The 14,739-nt window shown below is 46.2% G+C and overlaps 1 protein-coding gene across 1 annotated transcript; it reads left to right on the forward strand.

Moving 5' to 3' along the window:
• Positions 1-1,690: 1,690 nt before the first annotated feature.
• On the forward strand, positions 1,691-2,150 carry LOC129581646 (acidic leucine-rich nuclear phosphoprotein 32 family member B-like). Its single transcript, XM_055472850.1, has 2 exons — positions 1,691-1,721; positions 1,785-2,150. The coding sequence occupies exons 1-2, from the start codon at positions 1,709-1,711 to the stop codon at positions 2,102-2,104; spliced, it is 333 nt and encodes a 110-aa protein (XP_055328825.1). The 5' UTR covers positions 1,691-1,708; the 3' UTR covers positions 2,105-2,150.
• The last annotated feature ends 12,589 nt before the right edge of the window (positions 2,151-14,739 follow it).

Consider the following 14,739-nt stretch of genomic DNA (forward strand, 5'->3'; position numbering starts at 1 on the left):
CTTCCTCAAGAAAGCCCTGCAGTAAGCCGTTTGTACCATACAGAAGCCTTTCTTTCTCGGCTCAAAGTAATTAAACGGCCCAAGACGAGAAAATCTCTTCTGCTGTCTTTCCGAGTACACTCGATGTTTTGCGGCAATAAATACTGATCATCCAAAAGTCATATGGGATGCACTGTAAGGATTGCTGACACAAAAAGGCAGCTATTTTCTTGGTCCATTAGTATGTACAACAATCAACAGACACATGCACGATGCAGCAAGTTCTGATGCGGCATGGTTAAAGGCGAACTAATTACCTACCAGAAACCACCAGGGTGCAAGCAATACTTAATTTTTATTGCCAGGAGTCAGTGCGGCTCGGTTTGTTTGAACGCGGCATACGCCGGTATGACTCCTGATTTTATCGGGCACTTAATAGGGGTCGATCCATTGATTTTTTAAGGTTGTTGTTGACATTGCTGAAGTGCACAAAACGCACTCCAGAGTGCCAGGAATGGTATTTGCCGACAACTATAGCAAGGTTTCTGTACGACCACAATCCATAGGAAAGCCGTCGTTTTTAAATGATCGCAAAGACCATCGCTTTGACTACAGCAGCAGGAGGGTCGGGTCCCTCATAGAGTTTGCCCAATACAGGTGGGGCAGCCGCAATACAAGTGGCGGCTGTCTCTACCAGAACCCCCCACCGTATGTTGGCACTAAAATGCGAAGCGGCAGTTACGTTAATTGTGTACTGTGTATTGCTATAGGTAGGGCAGTCACTAATAGAGATTGTGTGTCGCAGTACTCACCACCTGCGATAGCGCGGTTACCAATAATCGAACTGCCTGTCAATCATTCTGTCCGGCAAATTGCAAGGCAAACTTTTCCCATGCAATACTACGGGATTTCTATTGTGTTCACGCTCAGACAATTTTGCATGGCAAATTTGCAGCTATAAAGCGTACTGCACACTGCAGTCCGGTAATTGCCTGCACTTGTAATACCTGTAATTTGTTTGCATTTTATTTCGATACTTTACTGTAGTATCCTTTTCACTACTCTGGTTTTTCCTATACGTTACAATGTTTCATAGCGGTGTGTATTCCCAGTACGACATTTGGTTATTTGGAGAACAAACCGGACGATGCCAAGACCATCATCCTGGACGAGTTCCCCATTACCAGCTTTACGGGTCTGCCGCTGCAGCGTTTTACAACCTGCGCTGTTTGTCGGCTAACGCGTGCGGATTGACCTCCGTTGTCGGATTGCCACTGATGCCGAACCTGACGTTCCTCCAGCTGAATGACAACCGTCTCGGGTTCGCGGAGAACAACCCCCAGCTGGCGGCCCTGGCCCGGACCACGCCTAATCTGAAGCGCCTGACGTTGGCCAATAACGGCATCATCACTGTCCAACAGCTGGAACCACTGAAGAACCTGCCAGCCCTGCGGACCGTGGACCTCTACTCAATACCGTCACCAGAGCCCATCATCGGCAACTGGTTTTGGCGGTACCGCAGGTCGTGCGTTGGGATGGTGACGGCGGGGACTTTGAGAGTGACAGCGACGAAGAAATGAAAGGTTGGTCAATGCAGTTTTATAATGATAGGCCCATGTAACACCCACGGTAACACCCACGGTTAGTTAAATTATGTAATTTTTCAGAGCGCTTCATGTTTATAGAACCGGCAACGGACAGCGAAGAAGACAATGACGACGACGAATCCATGGCCGAATCAGGTAACCAACTTTCAGGAAGTTTTCGAGTTACGCCTTCAAAAGCCTAATTTTGTGTCTTCGTAGATCACACTTGGATTTTGCCTGGTGCCGAAACTCCAGACTGGATGCACAGCAGCGATGAAGAAATGCCGGACTCGGGCTCGGAGGCTGAAGACGAAGCAGACGGCAGTGGAGGCGACGACGTAATTCCGGACTCGTGCTCGGAGGCTGAAGACGAAGCAGACAGCAGTGGAGGCGACGACGTAATTCCGGACTCGTGCTCGGAGGCGGAGGACGAAGTGGATGAAGAGGACGGCAGTGACCACGAAGGCGGCGGCCAGGACGACGGCGACAAGAAGGACAGCGACAATGGCAAGGACGACGACGTTGTTTTGGTTGAGTAAATTGTTTTTCTTATTTCGGAATGCGCTGATTATATTTTGCGCAATGCTACACCCGCGGGTACACCCACGGTTCAGTTTTCTTGTTGTAATGGCTATTCTATTTACTGTTTCAGTCATGATTGTACTAACTGGGTTTCTTCTTGATAACTAAACTAATTTTGTGCTTTTCTGTTATTTGTACTGGTACTTTAATTGTTGTACGTACGTATAAACCTGAAAAAAAAGAAAATGCGTTGAAAAGTTCGGTTGCATTTTGTGCCGAGGAAATATTACACTGGAGTTAAATTTTAGTTGTCTCGATTTCACCAAAGTGATTTATGGTGGTACAAAACTGACCACAATCAAATTTCGATCGTCGAATTTCGACTTATTTGCGATACGGTGCTCTTTCGTAAATGGATTACGAATTAACGGAGGAAGATCTTGTTGATGCGGCTGCTCTCGCGGCACTTGAAGATTGGGTAGATCAGCACGAAGCCTTATCGCAGCAAGACCTCCAAGATGCTGCCGAGTTGGCAGAATTGGAGGACTGGGTTCATGAAGATCCCAAGCTGGGGTGGCGTCCCTGAAGATTTTAATGTTGTCGATCATGTTACGGTGGAACGGAATGGGTACCGGTTTTCGAAGACGTACAATATGCATTTCAAACGCTTTGACGTGCATGTATTTGATTTGGATGCTGTGAAATTTTGTGACGCACCGGCAGTAATAGTGGGTATCTTGGACCACGTTTTGGATGCTGTGCTAGCGGGTGTGGCCGCTCATCAGTACGTCCGAGTGTCTGTGGAATCATCGTATTTGTCGTTCCCTATTTGGACTCCACCAACTTTACGATCACAGCTGACAGTGCGCCGCTGGATGGCAGAAATCTCAAAAGTGCTGAATTCCCACCAAGAATTTGCCATTGATGATTCATTTGGGGTTTCTGTAGAACATACGGAGATTCCTTCCGGTCGGTGTGCCCGCGACGTACCCAAGTTATTGTACGACAGACTGAAGAGGATGACGTCAGTGATTTTGGTGAACAACGTGGACGATATCTGTATGGCCCGTGCCCTCGTTATCGGAAAAGCGTTTGCCGATGGCCGAAAAGATTACGCCCGACATATAGCGAAAGGAAAACAAGAAATTCTGCGTTTGTCCCGGGAATTGATTGAAGAAGCCGGCCTTCCAATCCGTGAGTACACCCTTGCAGACATTTCGGCTTTTGAAAAAGTATTGCCAGGTTACCAGATAGTGGTAGTGAGTACGATGCAAGCCAGCAGCATTGTGTACAGCGGGAACCTGGAGGACAAACATATCTGCCTTTTATTACATAACCGGCACTTTGATGTCTTGACTTCCATGCCGGCATTTTTCAGTCGCTGTTACTGGTGTTTTAACTGCAATAAAGGATACAACAACCGTAGAAGTCACAGATGTAGCGGTCAGTGTAATCAGTGTCTGCGAGCGGATTGTCCCATGGATATTGTCAACATTATGCTTTGCGCTGATTGCAATCGCAAGTTTCATGGCCAATCTTGCTTCGACCATCACAAGCTGGGCCCGGGAAATGATGTGCTGTTTCGCAGTCGAAGGAGTATCTGCAGTACCGTCAAAATGTGTACTCAATGTGGTTGTGTGTACTCCTTAATGAAGAGAAAGTTGGGATCCGCACACCGTTGTGGAGAAATGTTTTGCAAAACGTGCCAGGAGCATGTCATCGGAGATCACCGCTGTTTTATGAAGCCGCAGAAACTTACTCCTTTCCAGAAGATGCAGTATTTGGATGCCCAATTTTTGTTTTTCGACTTTGAAACTTACGTTGCTGAGGATGGGCGGCTGTATCCAAACCTCGCGGTAAGCATAGTTCCTAGTTTGCAATCATAATTTTATACGACACCCGCGGTAACACCCACGGCATTATGCCGTACACTAGTTGTGTAACAAGAAGTTCTGCGACACACCCACGGTAACACCCACGGTATGTTATACAGGTTGTTCAGAATGATGAAGGCGAAGAGTGGATATTTCCGAATGACGGCGAACCGCTTTGCGACATTACAGATCCTCTTTGTCGATTCCTCTTTAGTGAAGACCATCGCGATCACATTATAATCGCCCACAATTTCAAGGTAAAATTGTACAGTCTTTTTCTTATGGTCCTTTATTTTGCCGTTTTATAGGCCTTTGACGGTTATTTTATACTGAACTGGCTTCTCAGCAACGGTATTACTCCTAAAGTTATTTTAAACGGCGGTAAGATCATGCAGCTGGATGTTCTCCAACTCAACATTCGATTCCGCGACAGCATCAATTACAATCCTCAAAGTTTGTCCAAATGGCCGGCTACCTTTGGTATCAAGGACACGTCAAAGCACCTTTCCGCACCGATTTAATCGACCGGAAAACTGGGACCAGGTTACCGAATTCCCTACCAAGGAGCAGTACGGGTCCAAGTTTATGAACAAGAAAGACCGTGAAACGTTTGAGCAATGGTACAATATGGAGGTCGCCACCAAGAACAACACGTTCGACTTTCGTAAAGAATTTGTGGATTATTGTCGGAACGATGTCACCGTACTCCGCAAGTGCTGTCTCCAATTTCGAAATTTGTTTTGGGCATCAGTAACGGCATTTGCCCATTCTCGTCCTCGATGACTATCGCTGGATTGTGTGGTTTGTATTGGAGGTCCAACATTTTGAAGGCGAACCAGATTGGACTGATTCCACCGCAAGGATACAACGTGAACCGCAACCAGTCGGTTAAAGCGCTAAAGTGGATGCAGTGGATGGAACTGGAAGAGAACTGCACAATTCAGACGCGAGCAAGTGGGAACGAGTTTAAAGTTGGACCTTATTTTGTGGATGGGTACTCTGCAGCAACAGGCAAGGTTTTGAGTTCCACGGCTGCTGGTACCACGGATGTCCTGAATGCACAACGCCGGATACCGTCCACCCGTTCAGAAACTTACCAATGAGCAAAATTTACGAAGAAACCCTGCAACGCGACACGTACATCCGGGACATGGGACACGAACTGTTTGTCATCTGGGAGCACGAGTTCGACGACCAGGTAAAGCAGGTACCAGATTTCGCGGATTTTGTTGACGAAATCACCGTCACCCAACCGATAAACCCTCGTGATGCATTCTTCGGCGGACGAACAAATGCCACAAAGTTGTATCACAGCGTTAGCAATGAAGAGAAGATCCGGTATTTTGATGTCTGCAGCGAGTATCCGTTTGTCAACAAGAACAAGAAATATCCGATCGGACACCCCATCATTATCGTTAAAGACTTTGGGAAATCGCGCACTACTTTGGCATCGTGCACTGCAAAATCTTACCGCCTCCGGATCTTTACCTGCCGATTCTGCCATACCGCTCCAACGGTAAGCTGGTATTTCCTCTGTGCCACACATGCGCTGCGAAACAACTTAACGCCCCTTGTGCACATTCCGACGAAGAAAGAACGCTTACTGGAACATGGTGTAAGTATGTACCGTTGAAATTCTGAACACCCACGACAACACCCACGGTAACCTTTACAGGCACGCCAGAGCTGCACGCTGCAATCGAGCGCGGTTATGTCATCACAAAGATGTTGGAAGTGTGGCACTTTGAGCAGTCGGAAGAAAGGTTGTTTGCGGACTACATTGATCGGTTCCTCAAGATAAAACGGAAGCAAGTGGCTGGCCAGCGGATATGACAACCGACGACCAGAAAGATCAATTTCTACGAGATTTTAAAGATCATGAAGGCATTCAGTTGGACCGCGAAAGATTGAGAACAACCCTGGCATGAGGGCGCTTGCCAAGTTGTGTTTGAATAGGTAATATCTGCTGTTGCGCGTTTTGTAAACTGAGGCTAACTGGATTTGTACTTGCAGCTTCTGGGGTCGCCTGGGTATGCAGGACAACAAGCCGAACACCAAGTACCTAACTTGCCCGCAGGAGTTTTACAAAATGCTTCTTTCTGGTGAATTCCACATCCACTCGTGGGATATGTTCAGCGAGGATGTTCTGCAAGTTGCGTACACCAGGGAAAAGTTATTTATTGACCAGAACCCTCATACGAACGTTGTCTTGGCTGCGTAAGTAGTTGCTTCTTGAAGGATCAGTGTTTTTGCTGATAGTGCTTTTTTGATAGGTTTACAACATGCTGGGCCCGGCTCCATTTATACGGCTACATGGAACAAGTCCAAGATACACTGCTTTACTTCGATACCGGTAATTAACTGTTTCAAAACTTGTACCTAGTATGGTGGACTAAGAACCTTACTTTACAGATTCCATCATTTTGTGGAGAAGCCGGGAGTATTTGTTCCTCCAACCGGCAAGTTTTGGGGACCTAACGGACGAATTGCAGCCCGATCAGTATATCACTCAGTTTGTCAGTCTCGGTCCCAAGACGTATTCCTACAAGACTAATGATGGGAAAAGTGTCGCCAAAGTCAAAGGTTTTACGCTGAACGGACACACCAGCGAGAGCATCACGTTCGAGTCAATGGTTGATGTTTTGCATAAGAAAACTGATTTTCTTGTAGCTGAATATCCTGAATCGATTCAGCGTGTCAAAAAATCAATGGTGTTGCGCCAAGTTGATTTGTCTAAACGTTTAAGTCTAACATACGATAAAAGACGAATTGTTGGTAATTGTTACAATACTCTACCGTATGGTTACGTGTTGCAGTGATACCTTATAACATTAAAGCATACGGCAAACAGACGCGTGCTCTTCAGTTTATTGGCAGACTTAATACTAAATCAATCATGGCCCATGTCATATCGGCTTCTGTTTTAGCTCCCAAAAATTACAGCGACCACTAGCAAACAAAACCGCAGTACATTCTGGTAACTTTATGCGCAAACCAAGAAATCTGTCGGCACAGTATGGAACATTTAAAAGTTTACTGACACTGTCTAAATCAAACCGCTGGCCGAAATCATGAGTGCCTACAATGTTCACGATTCGATATTCAGTCGCATAACATTCGTAGCCAATATTACGTAGTAGTCGTATGAAATACTCCAAAGAGAACGCGCTTCTTCCAAGTTTTTCCCTCCATTGACCGTCACTTTACCGTTAACGTACAGCTGACAGTGGCCCTTCGGCAGCGTGATCCGCCGCAGTAGCAAACCGGAAAAGGAGCGTGGTGTATATTGTGCCAAGGGCAACCGTTTTTCAATCTCGCTGAGGTTTAGGTGACAGTTCAACTTTGCTGTGGCGACAACATTGGTAGTCCGCACCATTCTTATACAACCATAATCCGAAAACAACCGCCTTGCGTTGCGTTGTCTGATCTGATGCAGTTAATTTACGAAATGGCGGGCAATGGTATTCTTCCAGTTGATCACTTCTGGCAGAAACTGTTCTAGCAGGCGGCACTTTTCAAGCCCTTTCGCATAAAATGTGACGTCAGCTGGTCGCCCGACTTTAGTAAAAATATCTTCAAAGGCCAGTGCTGTTTGATTGTGGCGATAATCCCGTAGGTATGCCAAACCAGACCGTGGGAGTGACGAGCTTGCCTTTCCAAATCACCCGCGCATTTGGCAGCAGTGCGTGGTAATGTAAATGTGTACTGGCCGACCTCGGCTTTTTCCAAACAGAAAAGACAACTGCTTGAGGTATTTTGTTTGTCAATTACAAACCAATCAGCGTCTACAACACACCTTACAGCCATTTTACTATTTTGGCTGAACCAACTGAACCGTACTCTATAGCGCCGCCTCCTTTTGTACTGAAACGGTTCAAAATAATATTTTTGCAAGGGAAAGCTTGGCCCAAGTACACAAAACGTACGTCTTTGCTCGTACGCCTCAAGTTTACCTTCAACTTGCAAGGCAAAAGTGCTACTGTTTTGTCTTGCATTATGCTTTTCAAATTTTGTATATGAAGGCAGATGTCAGGCAACGCATAAAACCCTCGATCAGTTCCAGATATCAGACAATTTTAGTTTGCAACAGTTTTTTTGTTTGACCTTTACTTTATTCGAACGCTGTAGTACTTCTTACTCCATTTGCCATGGAATTTATCCTGATTTCATTTCCTCGCAGCGCCGCGTCGCCTAAGCCTTCCACCAGCAACATTGCCCGCGAGATTCCAGCCACGCCTCTCAAAACCCGCACCTTTGCCAAGCGACGCGCACCGGAGATGGACGATATCAAGCTGAACCTTGCCAAGAAGTTCAAGGAGCAAGATGACACCAAGCATCCGCGGCATGCCTTTTCTCATGAAGGATCCAACGTGTACAAGATTGGGTTCGAGAAGTACGTCTACGCCCGCTTCCAAGATGGGGTTTCTGCCATCGTCATCGGGGAGTGGAAAAAGCAAAGCGACGACACCTACCGCCGCACCTTGGAGAAGTCCATCACCGTAAAGAAGCCTGGTTTCTTGCGCCTGTGTGCCTTGATGATGAGTGGTAAAGCGGACCTGGACAAGAATTCTCAGAACTGTGGCACCGACGGTAAGCTGACGCCTCTGTATGCGCTGGAGAGTGGACTGTATTTTGGCTGGGGACGTTACAACCGTGTCAACACGGCCACCGTAAGACGTTACACCTTCGGTCAGAACGGAGACCTGATTCCCACGAAAGCTGGCGTGACCTTTGGACTGAAGACGTACGACGGTCTCAAAGAACTGGTTATGGATATGACGCTGCTGAAAGAACTCCTGGGAGTGGATGAAGCCAACAATGTTCAAAGACCTTGAAATCCGCTCTGGCTTATGACAAGCTCAAAGAGGTGAGCATTCCGTTTATTTGTGTAATTTTATGCTGATCTCTGTTTCTGAAAGACTTGTGCGGTAATCAGTTTGTTTTGATTATAGGAAGTGGCTGAAGAGTTCACTGAACTCATCCACCAAATGCGCGGTCGCAATGGAAAAGTCAGCTGTGGGAGTGCCAGCGATGACGAGTGGGCAGCGGCTGAAAAGGCTATTGTGGAGTCGCGCTATGTGAGGCTGTTCTGTTGGAAGCTGACCAAGTGGATCTTGGGCAAGTTGTTGGACTGGACGTTAAGGGTATTTGGAACTTAATGCTCTGGAGTTTCGTGCTATGTTCGCTAAGCTTATTTAAGTAGCGTCAATAACGAGCTGTATTTGTTTTGGATTATTCCGTGTTTCATTTACGAACTGCACATTACAGGCAGCAGTAGAATGGTTTTTTCATTTTAATTCCGATATTCGTTTACATATCTGACGGATGAATGCACCGTCAATTATCTTTGTATTGATGTCAAAATAAGAATTCACATACTGGCAGACCATCTTGTCGTTGCTTGCTCGATTCTCAGTAAACAAGTGCACAATATTAGTATAAGTTTCGCCATTAACACGACGAAGTATAAAAAGAAGCAGTATTGGCCACAGACTGTAGTGTATTCTGATTGCAGTTGTTCGGCTTGCTCTACGATCCGATTAGATGAACATAAATCAGCAAAATTCTTAGTATATGAACCCAGTTTCCTCCCAAACGAATCAAACACTTCCAAAACTCCATCTTTTTCTTGGTAAACAGCAATCCAGTGCGATCCATCTTGGTCCGCTGGGTCAATGTTAATCACTGCCGCTCCAGGATATGGCAGTAGCGCAGGGGCACTTTATCGCTGGCAAACACTCCGCGTAGTGCAGCATTTGTAGCCGGGTTTGATTGGAGAGCGCTGAGGATTTGGTCGGTGTTCATGTCGAAAAGTCCGCAATCAGTTGCCGATGCTGATTGATCTCAATGATGCTGTCGTAGACTAACATAGCCACCATCATTACGGTCTTTTCCAGCGGTTTGTCAAAATTAACCGAAACGCTTAAATTGCCCTGCTTCACCAAAGTCAGCGGTCCTCTTCCAGTATGTCCAGGCGTTAAATCGAACCCGAACAGCGTGTATCCGCCGTTGTAAGCGGTTCGATTAATATGGAGCTGTTGTGCGCATGAGTGCGATATCCCAATGTGTCCAGCAACCCATCATAACATTCCAATGACAGCGAACGTCCAAAATCGGCAGTATAGGGTTTTGTTGGATAGCTTTGACCGTCCACCTCCACGCTGATCTGATTGATATTAAAATGTTGAAAGTTGAAAGGATTACTCTTGAAACTGCCGTGGAAATCATCGCTTTCCAAAACCCAATGAAAATAACTTTGGGAATCTGTCCGATTTGCAAGTTGCTTACTACAGTGCTTTGAGTTTTCTGGGGAATATCAGAAACACGCATCACTACGCGTTCAATGTGGTATTTCACGGTCTTCTTCAGCATTTCTGACGCTACAGCTGTCATGAAATCTGGTGCTGGAATGTATCGACGGACAGATAGTCGTGCGTTCCGGATAAACGGTTTGAACTGCTTTGTTGCGTCAGCATCCCACACTCGCAAACAGAATTCAGGTCGGCTCATCACCAGTCGGATGTTGATTGGTACGCCGGTACAGAGCGGTTTACTTTGATCGAACAGATCAGCGAACAATTTGCCTGATAGTTGTACGTAGTTGCTTCCGCTGAACAAGGCTTTGCGGCTTTTTTTCACCGTTGTTTTCTTTTCGTCGTTCATTTTAGTTGAGGTGTCGGCGTAATATCCTGCTGATGTCAACTGTGATCTCTGGGCATCCACGCCATAGGATAGCAATGATTCCAGGTATGCTCGATAAGGATAAAACGTTGCCGCATCCGAGATGAGACGATTCGCCACGGTGACATGGCACGAAGAGAACAATGAATGCAGAAAGTTGTTAACTGGAGCCACTCCGTCGGTGTTGGTAATTAGATCCCAATCGGCTGCTCCTTCTTAACCTTTATACCGACCTCGAGTTCCAGCATCATATCACCCAGGCTGAGCAGACCAGCGGTACTGGGAGGAATGTAGAAGTTTATGTCACCAGCCGAACCGTTGTCTGTCAGGATCGTTGTTGGATTAAGTTTCTCATGCTCGGTACGCCATCGATCAGTCAAGGTCGCCGGTAAAGCAAACAGCTGGTTGTCCAACTGCATCGCTGGTTCGGAATTTTCCATCATCAGCAGAGCCATGTTCAAAAGTAGTCAGGAATGTTGGCTGGTGGAATACGTTTAATGCGATGGCGACTACGAACTGTGCGACGTTTCTTACGAATACCACTTCCTTCTTGAGGTGCTAAACGCTTAGTAATAGCTTCTTTGGCTTGAGCCGTGACGTCTTTAATGGCCCCGCTAGCCGCTTCTTGCAGGTGCGGCGCTGCCGCTTCAAAGCCGCTTTAGCATGGGGTGCTGCTCGACGAATAATTGGTTTGGCAAATGCGGAAATCTTTGCAAACAAATTCTTTAGAATCTGCGGGAACCCGGAACCATTCTGCAGCGTGCCGCGGTAACGAATGAGCGCACTTCCTCCGGTTTGGCTGACAAACACTTCTTCGTAGCGTCGCGGATCAGGAACGTACTGAACGAAAGGCATTTTCAGTACAGGCGTTGTGGTCGAAAGTGTAGTTTCACCAGAGACTTTCCCGTTTGGAACTTGGCTTCGGCTCCGAGGTCGTTGGCAATAATCAGATTTATGGTTTCAAAATGTTGACGAAGAACAGGAACATAATGAGGAATGTCAAAACGTGCTTCCACGGTCTGATTAACTTCGCCTCTAATAGGTACGGCACGCAAAAACTGCGCCGCTGTGTCACCGATCAAACTGTAGTCGGCCACGTCGCTGTACACAAATAGACTCTGATTGCCTAGCAATGTGTTTACAGGCCGGTCGGAAATGAACGTAGTTACTTTTGGTGCTGGCGCCTTGTCCCAGAATGCTAAGTATTTTGCTCTTGCCTGACCTTGTGCGGTATCAGTTGTTTCAACAGGAACATTAGGTTCAAACTGGCTTTGATCGAAACCCAGAATCTTTTGCAACGTTGAAGATTCGGGCGGAAAGCATACGGATACTCGGTCATTCCCAATACTCAGCTTGACTTTATGGTTGGTTGGCGTAAAAAACTGCACTTCAAACATTTTATTGTTTGGCAGTGCACTCTTGTCGTCAATCACTTTTCCATCCAACAGATAGGTCTTAATGACGGGAGCCAGAGAGTTTATGGTTTGAAGAAGCAACTCAGCGTTCTTGTAATTACCCGGAGGTACAACAATGCTTTTCTGGGCACTGACATATCTTGGAGTTTGGATAAACTCCCCGTCTTTTCTCAAATAAAATTCTCGCACAACATCCACTTGGATTTTCTGCTCAACTGGCAGAGTGTAAAAAGAGTTCAGGTACTGTAACTCCACCAATGCCATCTCCCATTTGCCTTTCAATGTAATAGGATGCTTTAGCTTGGTAGTCCAATTGGACGGGGTGTTGGCGGGATCGGTAGCCACATCGCTGGGTAGAGTTAGGTAGAACGGCGCACCTTCATACATTTTTCATCGATCCACTGATCGTGTTCGGGTCCGTAACCTAACCAACGGACTAACACCTTCTTTCCGCGACGCTTTACAATAAAGTCCACAGTGTGCTCTTTGTCAGGCACGTTGCGCACGAGAGATAATTCTGGTTCGTAAAATTTTCCGTCAATGGTATTGTCCTGATAGTCTTTCAAAACGTAGACCGGTACAGGATGAGGAATGACTTGTTGAATGAAGAAGATCTCCTCCTTAAATCGGTAGGTGTATCCTTTTCCACTTTTCCTTTTCGAATCGAAATTCGCACGGCATCGTTCACCTTGTACCGAGGTCTTTTCACTGTTAGCGCTGGATATAACTTGTTATAGACAAGCAGAGAATCTCTTGCTTGACGTCGATGGGTCGCATTCCATGAGCGCTGTGTGGTGAGTGATTATATGAGTGCACCATATCAGATAACTTGTCAATGTAGCGGGTGCTGACGCGGTAGCGAAACAATCGGAACATGCGGGATTTAATTGTACGTATTACTCTTTCCGCCATGGCACACTTTACGTCTTCGTTCTGGGAGGTAAAGAACTGTACGTCGTGGTCTTTCAGAAATGCGCGAACAGTTGTGTTCAGCATTTCCGTGCCCTTGTCGTACTGCAGCTTTTCAGGAAATCCTAGTTGTTCGAAGGCTTTCTGAAGGGCATCACGTGTTTCTTTTCCGGTTTTGGCCTTCAAGGCTTGGATGCTCAGCATTTTGGAAAAGCAATCAATGACAAAGAGCAAGTATTTTATCCCATCGTTCTCTTTGGAATATTTCGACAAGTCTGCCAAATCAGCTTGGTACTGCTGCCGCAGATTGGTAACTATCACTGGATTTCGTGGAAACCGTTTCCGACTTTCTTTGGTGACAGTGTATGCATCGATCTCTTCCAGTATCTCCTGGGCTCTCCGTTTGTTGGTCCTGGTTTTAGTGTTCTTCGGAATCGCTCGACGCCTCCAAAACTTCCGGGATGACGAGGGTCGAGGTATTTTCTCATTAGACGATCCATCGTTGCAGCAATTAGAAACACAGTTAATTTTGAAGAAGCGGCACAACCTAATAACCGACGGCAAAAATCCAGACATTATGATAAAGTAATCCAGTTAATTTTGCGTTTCATCCCGTTCCCTGTTTGCTTTCTGCCAGACCGCAACCGTTCAACTGGAATAGGTATTTCCTCAGATTTTTCTTTGGGACGACTAGGGCGCGGCTTCTTTGGTGGCGATGGTGGTACTGGAGGCACGTATTTGGGCGGCTCTACGGGGTTTTCATCCGGCATAGCTTTTGGTTTTAAAGCAAGAAAACGTTCCAGAATACTGGAAAGCTGGCTCGCTTTCTCGTATTCACTTATATCCTTTCGCTGCAAAGTTTGCGCAATTAAATTGTCCAACGAAACAACGGCTTTTGCTTCGGGAGGCTCCCTGTTGACTTGGATCTTTTCGTGAAGTTTTTTGGATCTTTTCGTGAAGTTTTTCTTCCATGACGCGGCGAGGAACAATAAAGTATTCATCCATTACCAATCAACGATGTCAAGACGCCAGCAATAACAGGTAAAATTGCACCCAAGAATCCTCCTTGCTGAAGAATGCGCTTCTTAGCTTTCATGGGATACCGTCGCAATGCAAGCAGCTTTAATGCTTTGCGATGACGTTTGCACTTGTCCAATTCAGTCGGCGATAGGCTGACGGTGTTTTTGATTATGTTCACAGCGATTTCTTCTATGGCCTTTAGTTGCGGTTTGTTGGCAAATCCCATCAAGACGCGGCGTTGTTTTGGTTTGAGGCCTTTCAAAGTAATCACAAAGGGGCGAGGGCTTTGACTCGTTCCGACATGGTTGGGGATATCGTTGCAATTAGCTTTAACATAAATTCGCGCCGATTGTTCGGGAAGTGCGTGTGATCTCACCCTTAAATAGTCCGGGCACGTTGATCTCATATCAATAATGAGCGGTTCAAAAGGCACAGAAGTGACTTTGCGGTACGCGTCTGGCAGCTGACTGAGTCCGGTTTGCCGAGCAAGTAGGTTGATCTGATTAACGTCACGCACGCTCTTAAACAAAACAAGGTACTGAGAGTTCAACGTAATATCCTCATTGACTTTCCCTGTTTGTACAGGTTTTGAAGCAATAACACAACGGAAACCTTCTTATGATGGATGCCGCGCGTAAATAAATTTGAGCAGCGCACGTCTTTGCATATGTCGCTAGCCAAGTCATCGATTATTAAAAGTGTTTGTTGATTAGTGTCGAAAAAATTAGGAGACTCAGAACTGTTTCAATGCCC

The sequence above is a fragment of the Paramacrobiotus metropolitanus genome, unplaced genomic scaffold (assembly GCF_019649055.1).
Source record: "Paramacrobiotus metropolitanus isolate TYO unplaced genomic scaffold, Prichtersi_v1.0 Parri_scaffold0000001, whole genome shotgun sequence".
Classification (NCBI taxonomy): Eukaryota; Metazoa; Tardigrada; class Eutardigrada; order Parachela; family Macrobiotidae; genus Paramacrobiotus; species Paramacrobiotus metropolitanus.